General features: G+C 37.7%; 2 protein-coding genes across 2 annotated transcripts; both read left to right on the top strand.

Annotated features, from left to right (window-relative positions):
* The first annotated feature begins 597 nt into the window (after window positions 1-597).
* phpt1 (phosphohistidine phosphatase 1) lies at window positions 598-3333 on the top strand. Its single transcript, XM_053340101.1, has 3 exons — window positions 598-945; window positions 2516-2643; window positions 2882-3333. Exons 1-3 carry the CDS (start codon window positions 780-782, stop codon window positions 2972-2974), a joined length of 387 nt encoding a protein of 128 aa, XP_053196076.1. The 5' UTR covers window positions 598-779; the 3' UTR covers window positions 2975-3333.
* Window positions 3334-4724: 1391 nt separating this feature from the next.
* mamdc4 (MAM domain containing 4) lies at window positions 4725-21451 on the top strand. Its single transcript, XM_053340542.1, has 29 exons — window positions 4725-4737; window positions 7374-7463; window positions 7675-7836; window positions 9131-9256; window positions 9434-9667; window positions 9868-9996; window positions 10842-11000; window positions 11157-11260; window positions 11384-11539; window positions 11892-11982; window positions 12097-12210; window positions 12922-13014; window positions 13110-13247; window positions 13328-13467; window positions 13979-14087; window positions 14170-14274; window positions 14999-15133; window positions 15370-15497; window positions 15742-15952; window positions 16467-16604; window positions 16694-16821; window positions 17273-17363; window positions 17593-17742; window positions 17939-18064; window positions 18220-18344; window positions 18603-18708; window positions 19130-19326; window positions 20864-20938; window positions 21413-21451. The coding sequence occupies exons 1-29, from the start codon at window positions 4725-4727 to the stop codon at window positions 21449-21451; spliced, it is 3612 nt and encodes a 1203-aa protein (XP_053196517.1).
* Window positions 21452-21942: the final 491 nt, after the last annotated feature.

The following is a 21942-nucleotide window of genomic DNA, read 5'->3' as shown; positions in this document are numbered from 1 at the left end:
AGTAATCCAATGGCAAAGTCCCTTCCAGATAACACAAATGTTCTATGTACAACCTCTGCTAGATTACACTAATGCTGTGGTTGAAATTGTTCACTATGTACTACATACTCAATACGTGTATACTGTCAACATACTTTTGTGTTAATAAACAGTAGTTTGTATCTTTTCAGACACACTGACCTCTTATTATCACTTCCTTGAGCCTCCATACCGGTCAAAATGTTTAACCATGGTAACTTGTGCCAACTGTTATAACTGAACTAATTAAAAACATATTACACATAGCACAGTAAAACATTACTGTGAATTGAATTGAAGCATTATTGATGATACGCCAGAGTTTCCTTGGTCATCCAGTGCTTGCCTACTGTAATATTTCTTTGGAATACTGTTGGTTTAACACGGTTTAACACTTTTTTTTAGGTATACTAAAAAAAATTGACATACTGTTTTAGTGCACTAAATAGTATGTTAGTGTGGAGTCTTGGACGCAGCTTAAATCTTACACACCTCCTTTCCTTTATTTGCATGGTGGAGACCCGATTTGCGCTTTTATTTTGAAGACTGTAATCGGAAGTAGTTTTGTTGTTGCTGCATGGCGGAAGAAGCGTGACAGCTGAGTTACAGCTAGCTGTTGTGGTCATTAAACATTGCCCCATTAACGTCTAGCTCAGATAATTCACGCCGTGTGTCCTCCGGGGCAGACAGGGAGTGTGTGGATAAAACAGGAGCAGTGTGTTTGTGTTAGTACGGCTGCAGACACACATACAGGGGGGAAGATGTGCACTCAGACCAAGGCTGCAGCTCTCATGGCAAATATACCGGGGGCAGACATAGACCCGTCCGGTGTGTTTAAATACGTCCTGATCCGAGTTCACAGCAAAGAAGAAGGAGACGACGCGGAGGTAGATATAGTCCGAGGATACGGCTGGGCGGAGTACCACGGTGAGTCAGCCAGCTAATGTATGAGGGTCCCCCACTAACTAACACTAGTGCAGTTTAATATAACAGCCATGCAGTAGTAGGCCTACTTTTGTTTAGTTTTTTTTGAAAACTTCCCAACTTTATGTTCATTCAGATTAATTTCGGAGTGGTGGTGGTGGTGGTGGTGGTGTTGTTGAGTTGTGTACTGCTATGCTAATACTGTAGGTATATGCTAGCTATAGTCTACTCTTATGACATAAATGAGGATTGTAAACCTTTCAGAAACATTTCAAAATAAACTAAAGTCTCCAATGTTAGCATGCAGTCAAATGAACACCTCTCTAATACACTCTGTGATAAAAGCCTTCCTGGAGGTAGGATAGATGGAATTGCAGTGCTGCTGTATTAAAAGTGAGGTGGAGCACACCAGTATTTCATGCTCTGTGTAGCAGGGGCGGAGCTAGAGTCTCAGCACAGTGGGGACACAGCATTATTGAGGGGCCCCTCTGATACATTTAGAGATACACAACTGTAAAATAGCTGATATGTGTCATCCTATCCATAAACACAAATTATTGCTCACTGAGCCAAGCAAGCTTATGTCAAAGGAAACATATAGTGAAGCTACTTTGTTAAACGAAGAACGAAGAATAAAAAGAGAACATAGATTGCCAGTTATGTTCAAATGTTTCATCAATGAGGACAGCACACAGAGCCCCGATTGACCAAAGGTTCAACACTGCAGTCAATAGACAGTGACAGGCCAGGTCCCCTTTTTCATTACCTTGTCTTCCTTCAGTACGTCATCTTACACAGGAACAATACAGTTATAAGATGAGGTCAATAATGTTCTCTGTGCCTGAGAGACAATTTCTGAAATGTTTGTGAGATTTGGACACTAACCTTATGGTAACCTAACCCTAACCTCTATTACCTAACCCTAACCTTAAGCCTAATGATGCTATCTAACTGTACACAAACTGACAATGCAGTCTACTTCAATAAAATAGGTAAGTAAGTTAACTAACTTTTCAGGAAACAATTATAAAGTTTTGTTGTCTTTTGCTAGTCTGTAAGACCAGTTCATTTTTAAGTTATTGCAGCACAAACAGATACCATCACTCTATTCTGACTTTTAAGTACATGTTGAGTTTTGTGAGAGGGGCAGGGGGTGTCAAGCTAAATTCAATATAACACCAGAGAAAACAAATATGTTTAAAAATGTAAATAAATGGACAACACAATGCACAATGACATGTGTATTACTGGGTTTATACAAGTTCACAACAGAAACTGCTCAGACCTGTAGGGATTATCAGTATATTCATTTATACATATCAGTGGGCAATTAAAGTACACAATATGGTTAAAAGAAACACCGGATGGAGGCAGCACATCTACACAACAAGCAAGCATTTGAATTGATAGATAAACATATTTAATGTACAGCTGGCAATTCAAACATAAACATTTATTAACAAATGTACTTATTATAGTCAAAATCTGCTGTTCAAACTATTCTTCTATCATAACTCAAATCTATTTTTCATCAAGTATATTTAGATAAATGAAATGATGTTTTTTCTTGCAGCTGATATCTATGACAAGGTCTCAGAGGAGCTAGAAAAGGGTGGACATCTGGACTGTGAGTGTATCGGAGGAGGGAGGATTAAACATGATGCCCAGGCCAAGAAGATCCATATCTACGGATACTCTATGGTAACAACCTCCTGCTGAATAAACACTGAGGTTATGAAGACAGTTATTGTGCCATAAAACCAAAGCTGTAAGGTCAAAGAGGCTTAAAAGCAAAGGCTCATAATTCTAGATAGATTTTTTTTTTAAGTGAACACCTTTCATGATATTATTTTAACATAAATATATTGATTGTTGGATTTTAAATAAGTGGTTGTTTTGTAACTATAATGAAATGTTGATATGCTACTTTTCATTACAGGGATTTGGAAGAGCAAACCACGCGGTCTCTACTGAGAAACTGAAGGCTCGGTATCCAGACTATGAGGTGACCTGGGACAATGAAGGATACTGAATTAAGACCAGCCTTTGTTGGATGCCCTTCCCAGACTGACTTAGTACTTAACTGTGACCTCTCACAAGAAGGCAGAGCTTACCAACATCATTATGAACCATACAGAGACCATAAGGAACTTTTTGATACCACATTAATACAAGACAAGGATTGACAAGTCTAAATAAAAACAAGCCTTTTTGGTGTTTTTTTTGTTACAAATTGACTGAAGTATAGCAAACAATGTTGTTTTTCACATTTTAATTATTATTTACTTTAGGCCTAAAACACATGCATGGTAATCACAGTCAAATTTGGAATTAAAGTTGTATAAAATATCATCATTAAACTTGTTTCTTAATAAAATAAATAACTGGTTATGACAGTGTTGCAAAGTGGCATTCAATCATGCACTGACTTGTTTTAGAGTCACATAGCCTCATAAAGTTCACCTTATCACTTAGATAAGTTGTAAAGTGAACCTTACATGCTGTATTGCGATGTATATTTCATAAATGTTTCCAGTCGAGTGCGTTCTGTGTTCCTTCTGTTGCAGAGCTCATCGCTTATCTTTCTTTCAGCCAACAGCAAAAATTCCTGGCAGCCTCTGAACTTTACAGTGCTGATCAATGTCGTAACCTCAGTTTAAAGTAGGATGAAATATAGATAAGACTTGATGAACTTGATGATCTTCTAGAAGTATTTTGAAATTATAATACATAATACATTTGTATTATTGCCAGTGTTCTAAGTGAGAGGACACTAGATTTGCTGATGAGCTGTATCTTATATCAGTCATATTATCTGTAGTATGAACAATATAAGATACACCTTCATAAGTTTAATTTTTTGCCCATTATCATATTATCACCTTAAGTTGAAATGGCTTCTGTGTAAGCAAACAATTGCCTGCAGAAATTGAGCAACATTAACATTATGTGAAGTTGTGTTTGTGATAATTTGGCAATGCCCGTTCAAAATGTGCCTGTTCAGAACTGGACAATTGCTTATTATTTCTTGAGAAACAATGTTCTTAATGCAAACAATGCAAATATGAATTGACAAGTGTATTATACCAATAGGGAATTAAAAAATAAATGGCTTAAATCCAGACAGAAGCTTCACCAGTGAGACTAGACTGAGGTTGAACCATACTGTAGAAGCAGTTTATGTGCTTCCATTGGTTGACCCTGCTGCCAATCAACAGTGTCTGCACTGTTGTTGGCTAGTTTTATTCTCCTTGTCCTCTCTCGGGTGTTTTAACTGAGCAGGGTGCAAGCTTTTTTCCTGCTCAGCCAGTCAGAGCCCAGAAGCCTCAGTCCACTGTGACTGTGACTCAGACTCAGTCTCAGTCTCAGCACTGAGCGTCTTGATATTCATTTTTTGAGCACTTGTTAAATGTGTAACATGTCAAAATTGTACTAAATTGGACACTGCACATCCTTGGGTCCCCAACTATACATCTGCCAAGTGTGAAGATGATCGGATGGATGGTTCACAAGATACATGAAGGACACACATTTTTTTAATACAGTAGATGAACTACAGTGCCCATTCAGAATGTATCTGAGACACATGCAGTAAGTCTTGAATGTACGTGGCAAGTTTTGTTCACACTACTTAGTTCAATAGTGGAGCTAAAGTTAAAAAAATGTCCCAGTCATTATCACTATGGATGTAATCCCACCTCTGACCGTATATATATATTTCTCCAGAACTGAGAGTTCAAACAACTTCACACTTAATACTGCACTTCCTTGGGTCCCCAGAAATGTACATGAAAGGTATGAAGTAGATCACAGTTCTCCAGATATGCAAAGGACATACATACAGACAGACAGACAAGATTCTTTGCTTCACTGTATATAGAGATATGAGGTCGATATTCATTTCTTACAGCCTTGTCTTGGTCTCACAAAGCTGGATTGCTCTGCTGTTCTGTTGCCAATTGGGTCTACTTCAGTTATTGCACAGTTATCTATAGATGTATCCTGTTGAACACTGCCATTTGGAGGAAATTGTTTTATGGCGGTTCTTGCAGTGGCATGCTGGATGAATTAAAGTCCACCTGTTATCTCTCCGAAACAGAGAGGAGTCTGAGTTAACCAGTAAAGACTTTCCAGGTTGTGTTCATACCTTCACTGATGTGGTGGAAGAAGGAAGAGATGTTACATTTGAGGAGCTCAGCTTTTGTTCTGCTGCTGATTCTGCAGTGGGGTAAGTGCACATTCAACCAGACTGTGTTTGTTTTTTTTTCTGTAGAAATCATGCTGCTGCTTGATGGGCTATACTTAACTTGAGTGAAGTAGAAAGTACACAGTTGATGGTGTTGAAAAGTGAGTGGGCATTCAGACTTCTAAACAAGCCACTTTAAAACTGCATGTAGATCTTTATGTTGAAATGTTTTCATTATTAATTTATTAATTACTTTTTCTTTTTCTTTTTTTCTTTTTTTACAGAAAATATAAATGAAAAACAGTTTTTTAGAAATGTCTAACTACATATGACATAAAATGTTCTTGCAATATTCATTTCCATTGTTGTGCCTGAGACATTTTCCATTTTGTCCCATAAGAATGTCAAAGACAAGCAGAAATTCAATTTAAAATTTCCTACATTTCTTAAATTTTAATTTCAGTAAAATGTATCAACTACTTCACCTGTTACCAACAATTTGTCTTGTTTGGGTATAAACAACTAATTTAAATTCAGAGTACTTTATTGTCATTGCTACAAGAACAACAAGACAACACAGCATCTCTAGAAAATAGATGAGTTAAAGTTAAGAAATGTGCAATACTACAATAAATAGATGGCACCATACAGGGCTAAAATCTATAGAGTGCAATAAAAATAATAGTGCATGAGCCTAGAGTGAATGTTGCAGCTAGTGCAGATGCCCCAGCAGTTCAGGATCCAATCATCTCTAAAAATCATATCCACAAATCACACTTATATTTAATTTACATTAAAAATGAACAACAACTGAAGTTAATATTACTATTGAAAAATATGTTTTAAGAAGTTTTCTCTTTTCTTTGATTGAGGTCAGTTAAAGGAGTGATGACTGAACATTTTCTCAGTTTGAAATGTGCAGTGATTCACGTTCCTACGTGGTGTCATGTCTACTTTCCAGCTGTCAGGCTGATGAAGCACAAAGTCTTGAGTCTTAATCAGAGACCTTTGGATGGCCGGATGGCATTTTGCTTGCGTTAACTCGATTACTACTCTCTGGCCTTTGAGACTATCGGCATTAGTTGTGCCATAAATCTCAGAAAGTAATGAGTCCTGATAAGAGAGTGACAGATTGAGTCATCTGTGGGATTTTAGTTATCAAACAGAAGCAAAGAAAGAAGCTAATTATGTAAGAATAGTTACTTAGGACTTTTCTAGACTAAAATAGATTGTTTTTTTATTGTACTACATCTATGTGATGACTTACCTTCTTTGCACATTAAAGGATATGTTCACATTTTTTAAAGTCTGTCTGAAAAAAAAAAGCAGTCAAGGGGTCCAAATGAACAATGTTCAACATCAACACACTGTATGGACACACTGTGGATTTCGGATTGAAAACACATTTGGAGGAGATCTGTTAACAGTCAGAATGAACAGGATGAATGAGGAAAACCTCTGTCAGTGGTTATATAGGCACCTGGCTGATGTTCTGCGACAGACTTAAAAAAATTGTGACCTGTATCCTTTAAGATCTTAGATTGAAAACGTAAGCGATAAATTGAACTTGCCAAATCATTCTAGATTTTGTAAATAATCTATACTAAAGGTCCACTTATTAGCTTCTGGGGGTTTCAACCATATCATGCACTCTTAATCAGCATGTGAGGTCCCCATGTCAAGAATGAACTGTAAAACCTGTTTATGTCTAAAAGGTTCAACATCTGACTACATCTGTAGTCAAAAGCTCCAGAACAAATAACTTCTTGGAGAGATTTGAGTGGTTTTACAAATGGACAACAAGTCTTTTAAATGAATTAACCACAATGGGATACACTGATTTTAAATGTGCCTTTATTGGACAGCTGATAGTGAGGCATGATATGCCACAAAGATCCCAACAGGGCTCTCATGGAGTAGATTTGATTCATTTACAATGTAAGATTTTCCTTAAATTAAACACATTTTTACTAATAATACCTGACTATCTCTGCTAAAATATATATTAGTTATTATTTGAAATGGACAATTGTATTTCATTTTGTTTGACATGTGGAATGTTACTTTTACTGGTTTTTACCACTGGTTAGAACAGACATAATCAGATATGATTTTAAAATAAAGTATTTCATAAAACATTATAATTTTGACAGAGTTTAATCATTCACTGTTTTAATACTCTGTGTTGATTTTCTGATTTAACATGAAGTAACATTGTTTTCTGATCTTTTGTCCTATGACACAGCTGCTGTTTCTCAGGCTCACACATGTCAGACTGCATCCAAATGTGACTTTGTGTGTGACTGCGAGGACTGCAGCGATGAGTGGGACTGTGGTACGTTTACAACACCTAAACATATTCAAAACACACTGTTGAAAACTGAATTCTCAAATGCAACTTAGCAGCATTGCAAACTCAATGATAGAAAATCTCATCTCTCTCCTTTGAAATCTCATTTTGCTGACTCAATTCTTTCTGTAATTGCAAAGAAAAGTCATGAAGTTCAGTGGAATATGATGGTTAACTAGTTTTTACATCTTTGAAGGCTACAGAGGGAAGGCGTTTGAGTGTGACTTTGAGGATGCAGCGATGTGTGGATGGACTTCCATGTCCTTGGATGCAGAATACACCTGGGAGAGGCGTCAGAGAGGTGACACGCTGCCCGTCAGTGGGCCGTCCTCTGATTTCACCACCGGGACAGCTACAGGTATACTTCACTACACAGCCACATATCCTTTTTTATATTGCCCTGATGCTGTATAAGCCATACGTTTCAGGACAGTATTATTTGCCAGATATTAACACATAAGTGAAAGCAGGACATGATGTGAATTTTGTAGAGGTGTGTCCCAATTTATCTCTTAAATAGATGCAATATTTGTCTTAAAACTGCTTTAATATGGCGTTTTTGTGTGATTTTCTCTTCAGCTGCCAAATGATTTGACTGTTTTGCATAGTTCTGCACAATCAAGCTGATCCAAAGCTAATTACAATGACTAAAACAGCAGCATGAGCTTGTGACTGTAGCTGTTTAAAATATTTCTGACCCTGCAAATACACTTGATGAGAAGTTATTAAGTAAGTCATTAAGATGCATTTGTCTGCCTAATGAACGCTGTTACAACTAATGATGATGGGACAATAATGTGTTGCTGGTGTGCTGATCAGTGAATAGTGCACAGAAACAAGTGTTGCAGGCATGGAGAGAATTGTTTTTCAATTTTACTGATTTTAGTGTCGCTATAGCAACCAGGAGAGTGGTAAACAAGAAAATATGCATAGAATTAAGTTGATATGATTCATGCTATAAATGGCAGCAGAAAAGTCAGTGACTTGCAGAGGCTGCTAATGAAAGCACGGTGTAAACATGAAATGCACTGATGTAGTGTGTAATTAATGGATCATGGGGTGATTTTCACAGTCTGCATCAACAGCCAGTAATTTCTCCGCAGCTGTGAGGTTAACTATATAACCGCAGTGATCTCTCCCCAGCAGTTAGTCATCATTTCACTGGAGGACGTGTGTTGAATACTATATCAGATTACAACATTTCAAAATAAGAGCGTATGGGTGGCATGAAAAGGAAATAATGGAAACTACAGTTTTAGTCGAAGATTTTAAATATTATACTCGTATTGTAAATTTAGTTTTCTTTGATTTGAAACCTATCATCCAAAGCAATTATTATCTGTTATACCACCTGTTTACATGATTAACTAATAACTGCAGTAAATTATGATGCAAATAGATAAAAAACACAGTGTGATGTAAGGTGGTGTTTATGCATACATACAACTTTAGCATTCTTTACATGACCTTACATTTACAGGCATATTTACATTTCTTTAATGTTACAGCTAGTCATTTGATCTATTGCCAATTAAATAATATTGATTAGTTCAGCTTTAAAACTGTGAATGCCAAAATATCTTATAGTTTTACATTTATAAGACACTGAATTATAACATGAAATATAATATGTATAATTTTACATCACACAGGTTGGTTTATGGGAGTGAGTGCAGTGAACACACAACATCTCAGCACGGCAGTTTTAATCTCTCCAGAGATGCAACAGTCTGCACCTACATGTCGTCTTCGCCTCAGATATTTCATGTGGGATTCAGGTAAACTGTCGGCTTCAGCCAGTTTCTTCCAATGACAAGATTTCATATTAATTTGTAACTTGTACCACCAATATTTGTATGTAGTTATGTTTTTCTGTTTGTAACTCTGATCATTCTAGTTTAATTGATTTCTCTACTGCATCTCATTTATTGTTGACTGTCTATTATTCCCTGAAGACCACAAAGGACTGGGCGCCACTCCCCTGTGGGCATCTGTCCTTCACCCGAGCAATCTAGAAACCAAAGTGTGGCGTCCTGAGGCCACCAGTGTGCGTGGTTGGAGGGAGGACACCATCTTTCTGGGCCGTATTTCCACACTTTTTCGAGTCAAAATTTACTCGCAGCGGTCTAAGGGACTAAGAGGAGATGTGGCCATAGATCAGATGGAGTTTCTGGACTGTGATCTGCCCTGTGAGTGCCTCATAATGTATCTTTCATGTGTCACCTCTGCCTGACAGTTACAACAGAAATACAAAAGTTTCTTTAAAAATATATAATTTTCTCTTATAACTTAAGACCTCACATGTATTTCTTCACACTACACACATTAGGTTTGGTCATCATAATAATAATTATGGTGTTACTACTGTTTTCTCTCCTTTCATCATCAGCACCCATCAGTGTTGGTATGGAGTGTCCAGCAAGTGCAATGGAGTGTAATCGTGAGGGCTGCGTGGACCTACGGGACGTCTGTGACCTCACTGACAACTGCGGAGACAGGACTGATGAGGACAGCTGTGGTGAGAAATCAGATGTCTTTTGAATTACAGCAGATAGCCTAGATTGTAGGAATCTGTCCAAAAGACACACAATTCACCATACTAAACTGTCACTGTGCAAAACAATACAAGACTTACTGTAGAGAAGCAATTCCATTACCACTGAGTAAATTCCATCTATTATGGAAGACTATGAGTTGTGGATGAAATCTCTAGAAAGACTAGTTAGTGGAGCTTGATTTTTATTTATATGTCATAGTTGTGTGGTTAATGTCCAGTAAAGTTTAGACAAATAACACAGGTTAGTTAAAGGTCCAGTGTGTGGAATTTCATTGCATCTAACAGAAGAGATGTATTCATATTCATGAGTATATTTCAATGTGTTTATAATCACCTGAAAATAAGAATCATTGTGTTTTTGTTGTCTGAGAATAAGCTCTTTATATCTACATAGGGAGCAGATCCTCTTCCAGGAAGCCCGCCATGTTGCACTGCCATGTTTCTAACAGACAAACCAAATACTGGTTCCAGAGAGGGCCTCTCACATTATTTAAGCCTTTCTCCTATAGCTTAGAAGAGGAGGATGATGATGGAAGGGTTATTCAGTTGGTTGCAATTTGCAACCTTACCACTAGATGCCACTAAATCCTAAATCCTAAAGTACTACATACTTGTCCTTAAAGTTTAGGAAAAGATGATCTCATTTCTCTCACACTCTCTGTGTGGAAACATTATTCCACAATATTCCTCGTATACCGAGACAATAAATTAATGTCTATGTAATCTACACAGGACATTTTACAACATTCATATGTACATCCAGTGATCAACAATTAAAGTGAGGTGTGTGTGTGTTGTGTCTCCAGGAGAGTACTATCGCTGTGACTTTGAAGACGAGGGCCTGTGTGGTTGGGACCTGCGATCAGTGTCCGATCTGAAATGGGTTAGGGCTTGTCAGGAAACCATCTCCTTGAATGATCCTCTGAAAGGACCAGGCAGGGATCATACCAACAACACCGTATCAGGTATCAAATCTGACCAATCAGAGTCAGTGCAGTGTTTTTCATTGTTGATAGCAAACTGTTGTTCTGTTTCATAGTTCGTCTCATCAGTGTTACTCATTTGACGTAAGAACGAAATGTTAATTTGTGAGTAAATAAAAATATTTTAAATAATTACAGGTCACTTCCTTTACGTCACCGTTCCTGATGGGGGTCTCAAAATGGACTGGGCATCTTTCCAAAGTCCACTTCTTGAACCCGCAAATAGTTCATATCCTTGCAAGGTGAGTCCAAAGTGCATTCCCTCATCAATCAAAAGTAAAAATAGGAAATAGGAAAATGGCAAAATACTTTTTAAGCATCATTTGAACCTACTTCAACAAGTTTCCTGTGTCTGCCTGCTGTAGATGGTGATGTACACTCACCAGTTTGGGCCGAGGTCTGGTGGCCTGACAGTACTGGTGGCAGATAAAAAAATCTACCCAGTGTGGGAGAGGGCTGGAGCCTTGGGTGATGTTTGGGTGAAAGCAGAGGTGGAGATTGTCACTGACTCTCATTTCCATGTGAGTGTTTACCCTGAGTTTTCATCACTTAATATGATGACAGTCATACATTTATAGCATTTTTGAAACAGTTGCTGAGGACTAAATATTGATAAGCAGAAGTGAGGAATAACAGAATGACTGCAAATTTAGTGCAGGTGGTTGGTGTGTCATCATTTCAGAGAAATAATGAATATAGTAGCAAAAAACAAATTAAATGATAATGAATTCGAATCAAAGTTAGAAATTAATGATTTCAGAGTTCTCTATTCATTTATTTTTTTGTATTTAAATAAGTCTAATAAAATAAACCCCTTGTCCTTATTTCTCATCCCCGCCCCCCCTTACATCATTGAATTTCCTCTCATTATAGATTGTAATAATGGCAGCTATCAGGGACGAGGCTTATGGAGGTATTGCTGTCGACAGCATTGTGTTGTCTCCTGAATGCCGCATATCAGAAGGTAATCTCTTCAACTGTCTAAACTTATAATAAAAAAGGATTTTGTGATTCCACACATCTAAAAAGTAAAAATAAATATCCCCTTCTTACTATCTTACACTCTCTTCCTGAACAGAAAATTATACTATGGCGGCATTTCCACCTTCTCCTCAAGCACCGTGCACTACACCGGACAAGTTGTGCAATTTCAACAGTGACTGTCCAGAATCAGAGGATGAAGCCAAATGTGGTGAGTTTATTTATCCTGTTTACCCAATTTAACTTTTATCAACAAGTCTGAAAAGGTTAAAATATGAGTATGAGCCAGCTATAGCTTAAGTAAAGCTGCTTAGAGCCTCAGGTGCCACCAGGGGGCTCCCCCAAATAAGCATATTACACTACACAAACACAAATTGTTGTCAGAGGGATGACAGCTGAGGGGGATTTTTTTCTTAACAATTGGCCTTAAGGCTTAAAACATTCAGTCCAAGGTGGAGCAATATCAAACAACATCACTGCTTGTTTGTTCAAATACTAAAAATAACCTATGATTACATTTTTTTTTACATTTTCACAGTGTGGACTTCTTTTTTAGAGAAGTGTGGAATCCTTTAAATGATTTGAAACCATTACAATTAACACAATTCTAAGTGTTTTCAACAAACTGTGCAGTCCTGTGTTCATTTAACTATAGGTGATATAATATTCTGTTTTTGAACCATTTTCATACCTTAAATGAAAAATAAACCAAGCAGGTTAATTTAGGCCAAAAGGCTCGAGTCAGCTGTTTTCATCAGCTCTGATCTTTATGACTCTTGTCTAATGCACTGAACTCGAAACATACATCAATAATACAAGTGTTTGTTGTTAAGTTATATCTGTTGATGTTGCTTTTAATACACTGCAGTAACTGTCTGTTGTCTCATTTTGAATGTGATGTCTCCATGAATGATTTCTGCAGGGGATTTCTCTTACGCTAGCGGAAGCTCAGGCTGGACTGATATTAGCATTGGGAATCAAGCTTGGAATCTGTTCAAAAATTCCACAAGCAAAGGTACATCATCACTTTTTTCAATTTCTGATTATTCTCATGTACTATTTTTTTTAAAGCATTATCTTTAAATATTTCTACACATCTATACTTTTTAGAGGAGTACCTGTTTGTGTACAAGGCCCCGGGCCAGCAGCTCACTGAAGCCCAAACACGGACCCCTCTCCTGGGACCCTCCGGCCCAGCCTGCACCCTCAGCTTTGATTATGCACTAACTGGAAATCCAGCTCACATTGGTACAGCTGTGAATATATTACACTAGATGTCTTCTTTTTTGCTTTTTCATAATAAAAAGACATTTGTCTCTGTGCTGCAGGTGAGCTGTCAGTCCAGGTGATTGACAGCTGGCTGGGCAAGCAGCCTAAGCTGTGGGAGTTCAGTGGGAAGACAGGAAAAGTGGAAGGGGTGTGGGAACATGCTGAGGTAGTTATTGGAGCCCGGAAGAATCGCTTCCAGGTGAGCTTTTCTTTTTTTTTGTTTGTTTGTTTTTCAGGACTTCAGCCCAAACTTATATATAATCATTGCTTTTACATTGGGCAGTTTGGCCATTTTTGGCAGTGAGGATGACAGATATTGCCTCCTAAAAAAAACCTGGTTGTCTGAAAACATTCAGAGTTGAAAACATGCTATATATCCACAAAGTTTCAATCTTTATCCTGCTGGTAAAAATATTTAACTGGTGGAAAGTACATTCTTTTCATATATTCCATTTTACGATTTTAAGACTTGACTTTCAGATATAATCCACTCACAGAATAAGTCAGACATTGATTGAGGACAACAGCAGCTCATATCTGTGACCTGAATGTAAAGGTTTTATGTAAAAGTGGATTGTGATTGTGAATGACACTGAAGAACAGGGGCTACGGAATCCTAGCTTTAACACTTGAAGTTGAATTTATTGAGTTTTGTGAATATTTTTTCACATTTTCTGTCTCTCTTGTTGTTCTTGTTCTATCTCCATCAGCTGTTGTTTGAAGCACGTGCAAAGAAGCTGTGTCCCTGTGCCAAGATTAGAGTGCAAAACGTTCGCTTCGTCGACTGCCACGCTGAATATCTTCCATCCTCTCCAACAAGTAACTCAACACAAAATACATGATATTCTTATATTTTACATACAGATATCTAATAATACTGTGATATTTGTTTTTTGTCTAGAGCTTTCATGTAACTTTGAGGAAGGACTGTGTGGATGGTATCAGGACAACAGTGACAACTTTGACTGGACGATGCTTAAAGGGAACGACCACACTGTCGGGACCGGTAATGTCATTTAGAAACTAACAGTGTATTGAAAAATACATCAATGTACTTCTCAGCAGTGACACATACTTATCTTTCATCTTTTCCTGGCCTCAATTGTAGAAAAAATATTTTAAATCTATCATAGAGAGTAAGGATTACAGTTTGGTGCAATAATTCTGTTATTAATTCAGCGTTAATGATAGTGTTAAGTTGCCAGTGTCTTTCGGGTGTTCTTTCCATTTAAACCATTTTATTATTATATATTATTATTTTTATGCATTTGTGCTCAGAAATTTGGTTTCCCTGACAACACTCAAACTTGCTAAGACCTTGAACATCAATTCCTTGTTCATCCGGATGAGATTTTGAGATCTGACATTTAGGATGTTATTCTAGTCCCAAAATTCGAGCCTTAAAGCTATCATTATATTCATAGTCACTCTACATCAGCAAATATGGAGTGATGGCAGACCTCCTTTCTGTTCGATACACAATATGAACAAAACTTAAGGATGTTTTTTTAAAGGTATAATACAATAATAATACAATACATGTCTATATACAGTAGTTTAATTGAGGTAAATGTGCACAACTTAGCATATAAATCAGTTTATAAATTGCATAAATACTCACTACAGAACATACAGAAAATACAGTGTGATTGCAGTATTTAAGCTGTCACTGCTATATTTGTAATGCCTTCAAACTCACTTCAATTTCCCGCCTTTCTGTCGGTTTCCAGGAACAAGTCTTACTGTGAACATGTGGAACCCATCACTGCGTGGTGTGTTTGGACGTTTATTCTCATACCCGCAGGCACCAAGTACTACAGAGTACTGTCTGACCTTCTTCTACAAACTCTACGGGCCGAACACAGGTGAGGTGTTGAGCCAGGATGAGACTGAGCAATGAGGAGTCATGTTGTAATGTTTAAAGTTACATCCTGGTGTATGCGTGTATGCATTTTGAGGAGGGGAAATGCAATGAAAGTTAAACTCTTGATTCTGTGACTGATGATTTGTCCTATAAACCAATAAAACTTGCTATCAAAAATGTGTGTAATAGAATTTTACCTAATAGTTTACTCTTCTTCCACCCACTGACCCCATCCAGGTGTTCTGAATGTGAAGCTGTTAGATAAAGATGGCTTTGAGAGCGTCCTCTGGACCCGCAGAGGAGCTCATGGCAACATTTGGCACGAAGCACAATGCCCAGTTCCACAACAGCTCACAAAGTTTCAGGTACAGTTAAAATGACTGAAATCACTAACAAATGTCTTAAAACTCACTAAATGTTACAGAGATAAATGCATCTAGTATGATTTTTTTTAAAGGTGACAAGAGGTGTAGCAGGTAGTATGAAAAGGTGGCTTAATCAAGAGTTTTGGGAATCTTTGCCCTCATGTGAGAAAGTATCACTGCTGCTGTTTAGCAAGTAGTCAAAAACAGATCAATTAACCCTGTCCAAATTTTGACCCATTAACAGCTGATGTTTGAGGCGGTTCGCTCAGGCTTTGATGGGCAGGTGGCCATTGATGACATAGCGTTCGCTGCCAAGCCATGCAGCGTGCCGAGCGTGTGTTCCTTTGAGGGTCAGAGGTGTGGGTTCACAAGCTCCGGTCAAGTTCGTTGGCGCCATGGCAACGCAAGAACTGTACCTGGACCCAAAAATGACCACACTCTAGAGACCGACCTGGGTAAATAATCTTAGTATTTTATCACACATGCAGAGAACTGAGAGACTGTGAATTAATTGATTAGTAGTCAATACATCACAACTTTGCTGGCACTCCCTCAGGAATAATAGTCATTAGTCATTTTGGGCACTAATGATATCAGTCATGGTTGGATGAAAGATGATTTCTGGTCAGTTACTGTCAGAAGAATAAAGTGAAAACATTTGTCTTTTACAATTCACATATGAAAAACTAGAAAACTTATATATGACATTCATACTTTAAACTAGTGAATAGCAGCAAATAATGACAATGTTTCCAACTGATTAATCTGTTATTAGCTTTTCAATCAATTTTTTTTTAAATTCATACAACAAATGTCAGAAAATTAAAATCATAAGTCTTCTAATATCTATTTTCTGCTTAATCAACAATCAGTCAAAGACATTCAATTTAGAAAGAAAATTAATGCAAAATTACAAAAATCTTTGATCTTAAAAGCCAAAAGTTGAATTTATACTGTTTCTGTGCTCAGGTTTCTACATGATGGTGAACACTGGAGCAGACATCCTTCCCTCCGGCGTTACATCAGTCCTCAGCTCTCCTCTTCGCCATGGAACCGCCAAGACCGAGTGTGTCCATTTCTGGTATCACATGGGTGGAGTGGATCCTGGTGAGACGCCTGCACACACTGAAAAACATCAAACATGTTTAAAAAATGACAGAAAAACACAATATGACGTGTATGTGCGTGGTTTGCAGGTTATTTGACAGTATATGTGAAGATGGTGAACGGAAAGAGGGTGAAGATCTTCTCTAACAGTCTGGACCAGGGAGACGTCTGGCGCCATGGCAACGGAAACATCTCGACTGGCCTTGTGGACTGGCAGGTACAGTGTGGAGGCTGGAGAGGGACGCTGGAGCAATTATAGACTTTTTAAGTGGTCAGTCAGAACACAAGTAATTAGTTTGTGCATTAAAAAATCATTCATGGAGTGATTATTCAAATGTTCTTTAAAAAAAATATTCATGAATGAATGAATAAATATGCAAATTCAATTGTGTTTTAGTATTGTTTATGTAAAGATAAACTCCCTGGCCCTTTTTAGACCTATTCTATCACACAGTTCATTAATTTGCCTTTCTGTTCTGGCCACACTTAAAAATGCTCTAATTCAGAGCAAAATCCACAGTGCTGCTTTTTAAGTAAAAGGTGAAATGTCATATTTCTCTAATAGAATTTAACCCAGAAACTTTCAAGCATTATCATCAGGGAACTTTAATATTTAGGATCCCCTCTTTGTCGTTTTAAGTTGATGTTGTGCTGGTTTTGTTCTGTAGTTGGAGTTCCAGGTTGTGGGAGCCGGAGGCAAAAACACTCACGTTGCGGTTGATGATATCTTCCTTGCATCTCATGCATGTGAGAATCGAGGTGTGTATCGGCTTCATCAAAATTAAGATGCATCAAATTGAAGTCCACATCTAATTAAAAGATATATAAGCATAGAAATAATGTTATGGTGATATTTTTACCAGGTTTAATTAAAGAAAACAAACTGTAGCACGTACAGTTTGTATTTGTAACATTTCAGTGTTAAACAGCAGTACACAGTTGTATCATGCTTTTGTTAAGTATAAGTTTGTTGTGTTCAATGTCTCAGGTTCTATGTGCAATATGGAGAGAGGGTTCTGCACCTGGAGCAACACTCAAGACATCAAAATGGATCAACTGGACTGGGAGCTGACAAGTCACAAAGCAGAAAAGCACTACTTCACCCCCACTGAGGACCACACTCTGGGAACAGAGACAGGTAAACCAAAGAGAGACACACAAACTGTATGAATGACTTAGGGTTAGGGTAACCCATGTGTTTCATTTTTCATAAACAGGATCTTTATAGGGTTAGGGTTAAGGTAGAGAACAGCATTTCTGTGTTTGTTCATCCAACATGTACAAAAAACATACTGTAGTGTAAAATAATCCACCTTCCCTTTTCCTTGTGCCAGGTCACTTCCTATTCTTTCCAAGTAGCAACCGGACAGCAATGAATACAAATGCTGAGCTGTTGAGTCCTCACCTGCCCCCAACCATAGGCACTTGCCTGAGATTCTGGGCCTACAGGTCGTCCACATGTAAGCATCAATGTTTAAAAATGAAACTTGGTTCATCTATGGTTCTTAAACTGTATCCAGATCCAGATTTAATCTCATTTCAGGTACAGTCTGGTGTGTGTGGTGCGTTTCCTTTTTTATATTTTCTAACAATCCATTTTTTTAATTGAATGCAGCGGACTGCAAACTGAACTTGTGGCGTCTGTCTGGAGGTCTTCATGAGCAGCTGGCGGTGTTGAATGAACTGGGAGGAGCGTGGCAGCGCTACGATATAAACATTGTGTCTCCTAAGGAATACCAGGTTAGACAAAACTCTAAATACTAATACAGTGATTATAACACAAGGAATTGTTAATCAAATTCTGTGTTTTATTCTGAAGAGTATGAACAAAATAACAAAAAAGATTAATCAGTAGTCAAATTAGTCGCCTTAATTTGTTGATTAATTGATTAATAGACTAATTGTTGCAGTTTATATTCATCACAACCTTTACATTCAAGTTGCTGACATGAGACTGACTGCTACTCTCTGCTGCTGCCTTGTTTTTGTTGTTAACAGATTGTGTTTGAAGGAATCAAAGGCACAACAGGCTCTGTAGCTTTGGACGACATTGAGTACACAGTCGGGGTCAACTGCGATACGCAAGTCACAGAAGGAGGGCAAAGTAAGATATGCCAGTGGTTTTACTTGTTCTGCAGCCCATCAAGTGCTAACAGCATATGTGTAACACCTTTTTACTAATTTACTCTGAAAAATACCAGGATTTAAAAAAAAAAAAAATTGGACATCTTGGAAAATATTGAAAGATTCTTTCTTACGTTTGCAAGTCATATTTATAGCACACTCAAATTAAATTCAATGAATGGATGCCTGGAAGGAAGGAAATAGTTCTAAAAAGCTATGGTATGCCCAGAAAAATGTTCAGCACTTAAGGAATTTGTTAAGTGTCAGCAGTTTGGCTTGAAATGCAAACTCAGCTGAGCAGCCTTGAATGAATTCCTCCTTGAAATGTAACATGTTCCTGCCATTTTCTGCTCTGCTCTCTACTGGAACTGAAATCTTAACTTCATCCATGTCCTCTATAGCCTCACAGGGAGACGATACAGGAGGACTAGCAGCATCCATCATCATAGTCCTGCTGCTGATTGGCACACTAGTCGGTGTGCTGGTTTACTACCTGAGATACAGAGAGGGAATGGCTTCAACTGTTCCATTACAATCATCACCATCATCTCCTGGGGGTCGTGGTTTTAGTAATGAAGGATATGAATCAGACCTCACAGTAAGTTAATGACATGAAAACTTTTGACAACAGTTAAAAAAAAACTCAAATGCTACAAGCATTAAAGGATCATTCTGGTTAAATTACAACTTAGTCAGTATATTAACATTAACGTTGTATGATTCCTCAGACTCCGATGTTGCCATGGTCCCAGACCCAAGCTGTAATTAACTAGTTGTAAGTCAAGTCATCCCAAAACCATAAATGTTCTTTAAAGATCTATAAAACATACAACAACCACTAATCTCGGTTGATAAAAGGAAAAACTTTTAACTTTTGCTAATTAACTTTAATCAGACAATATAATACTAATAAACATTTGCTTATCTCATCAAAAAATGTACAGTCAGATAGTGGTCAATGTGGTTTGGAGTGATGCTATGTGTTACTGACTCTAGAAGTTCACCATTAGTTTAAGATCTCTATTTCAACCCAAAAAAATAGAAGTGAGAACATGTATTCTATTTCAAGCAAAGCACAAAAGGCCATATATGCTGATGATATGGAGGAAGTAAGTAAACAATGCGAGACAGTAGCTGGACAATTTATGCATCTCCTCTGCTCCTCTGTAGAATTGATGGTTCCTGTTAAAGAAATGTCACGTACACATATGATATGGAAAGTCCCACAAGTAAGACAATAGCAACAAGTGTGAGCCAATGAGATAGTGGCACATACTGTAGCATCACCCTAAACTGCAAAGTATAAAGGGAATTGAAATTGCAAAGTCAGGGCTTCTTCTGCTGAACTCTTGAGCGAAGTAGATCAAGTCCACAGCTGCGTATAATCCATTGTTTTGTCAAATAAACACATTGTCTTTTGAGCTCTGAATTATCGACTACATTGCTTTCTTCAAATCAGAACACAACAGCCTATAGATAAGTCTCAGACAAGTCTCTTTAGTAGAAATGCTCATTTAGTACAAATCATTGTAATATACAGTATCAGTCAAAAGTTTGGACACACTTTCTCATTAAAGCAAATGGGAAAGCATGTCCAAACTTAAGACTGGTACTATAGTTTCAAAATAAAGTAACTCTGGATGACTAGAAGCTGAGATAGTAAATTAGGCTAAGCTAGAAGCTAAACTAGGAGCAAAATTAACAAGGTAGCAACAAAGGCTACACTTTCATGCTAGCTAGCTTCTAAAATATAAGCTAGCAAATCTACTATTATGACTATTATAATATCAGAGTAGATAAGGAGAAGAGTGAAGATTAACTCAGAATTTTCAGAGTAGAGAGAAAGACCAGTTATCGATGTCATGGAGGTTGTATTGCGGGGTTGATAAACCTTAACATTCTACATTTGTTCTGTTGTTCTGTTGTAATGGAACTACAACAAAGATGACAGAGTGCTGTAGTCTTTTTGTCTGTCCTCTATTCAACAATTTGCAGCTTGAGAGAAAATTAACCAACCATAGTAAATGTACCAGCCACATACTTTATGTTCCCCAAGGTACTGTTGATGTAATGCAGCTAGCAGCACAAATCTTTTCTGTATTGTGTCTGATTTATTGTTAATTGTGTAATTTCAGCAAGACCATGTGGCGGTTCCAGAGGTGCAAAACCATCCAATGGAAGCAGGGTTCATTAACATCAATAATGTCTATGTGAGTTATTTTCTATAACCATTCTTTGACCATTCAAGGACAGAACCAAGACTCCAAAATACCCAACATTAATACATCTAGCAGGGATGAAGCAACACGGTGCCCATTGGAGTCTTGTTTCCATTTCAGTCCTGTTGAATGCAAATTATTGTTATTATTCATTTGAGTGTATTTAGCTTAAAGCCACTGAGGCTCCAGACTGAAATTATGATTCACAGTGAGATCAGCAGCAGAAGCCCTTTCACATTTCAGCAATAGATACGATTTTAAGGGAATATAAAGAATATTCAATCAAAGCTTTAGTTTCATGTTCCTTTTATGAAACAACATAATTGATAGGACTCATAAATGATTCAAAGGCATCATTGTGCAAACTTTTACATAATACTAGTACTGTTTACAACAAGCTATCATCCTTCCTAGACCAGTTTATGTATTATGTATGTATATTTGATTGTTCTTCATGTTTTTTAGGAAACCCCTGCTGACATGAAAGAGTTGGAGGTGGCATGAGGTGGGAGGAGCGGCGTTCCTGCCACGTAAAGGTGGCTTTGTGAAACTTAGGCGATATCACAGCAGAAGAACTGCTTGTGTCGTCTTAACATGACACACATGTGCAAACACACACATACACAGACACACACACACACACACACACACACACACACACACACACACACACACACACACACACACACACACACAAACACAGCTCACATACTGAAAGACTGATGAAGGCCTAATCGGTGCAGCTGCCTAAGATCTGACGCTGACAGAGCCCTCAGGGGCCGCAGCTCTCTGCCTGTGGACAGGTAGATAGACGTCAGACGGACAAAAAATAGTGCTACACTACTGAATCATGTTTAAGGAGAATTCAGCAGGTTTGGCTCCTTTTTTATGGGTTAAAGAGACAATTTAGAGAAAAAAAGAGTCAATTTACTTGTTGTACTTGTGGTGGAGCGTATACGAGTCAGCCTGTGAAACAGCTGTAAAAAGTCTTCTGT

Source organism: Scomber japonicus, chromosome 19 (assembly GCF_027409825.1).
Source record: "Scomber japonicus isolate fScoJap1 chromosome 19, fScoJap1.pri, whole genome shotgun sequence".
Classification (NCBI taxonomy): domain Eukaryota; kingdom Metazoa; phylum Chordata; class Actinopteri; order Scombriformes; family Scombridae; genus Scomber; species Scomber japonicus.
Note: the sequence above shows the minus strand (reverse complement) of the source record. Positions and strands in the feature narration are given on the sequence as shown.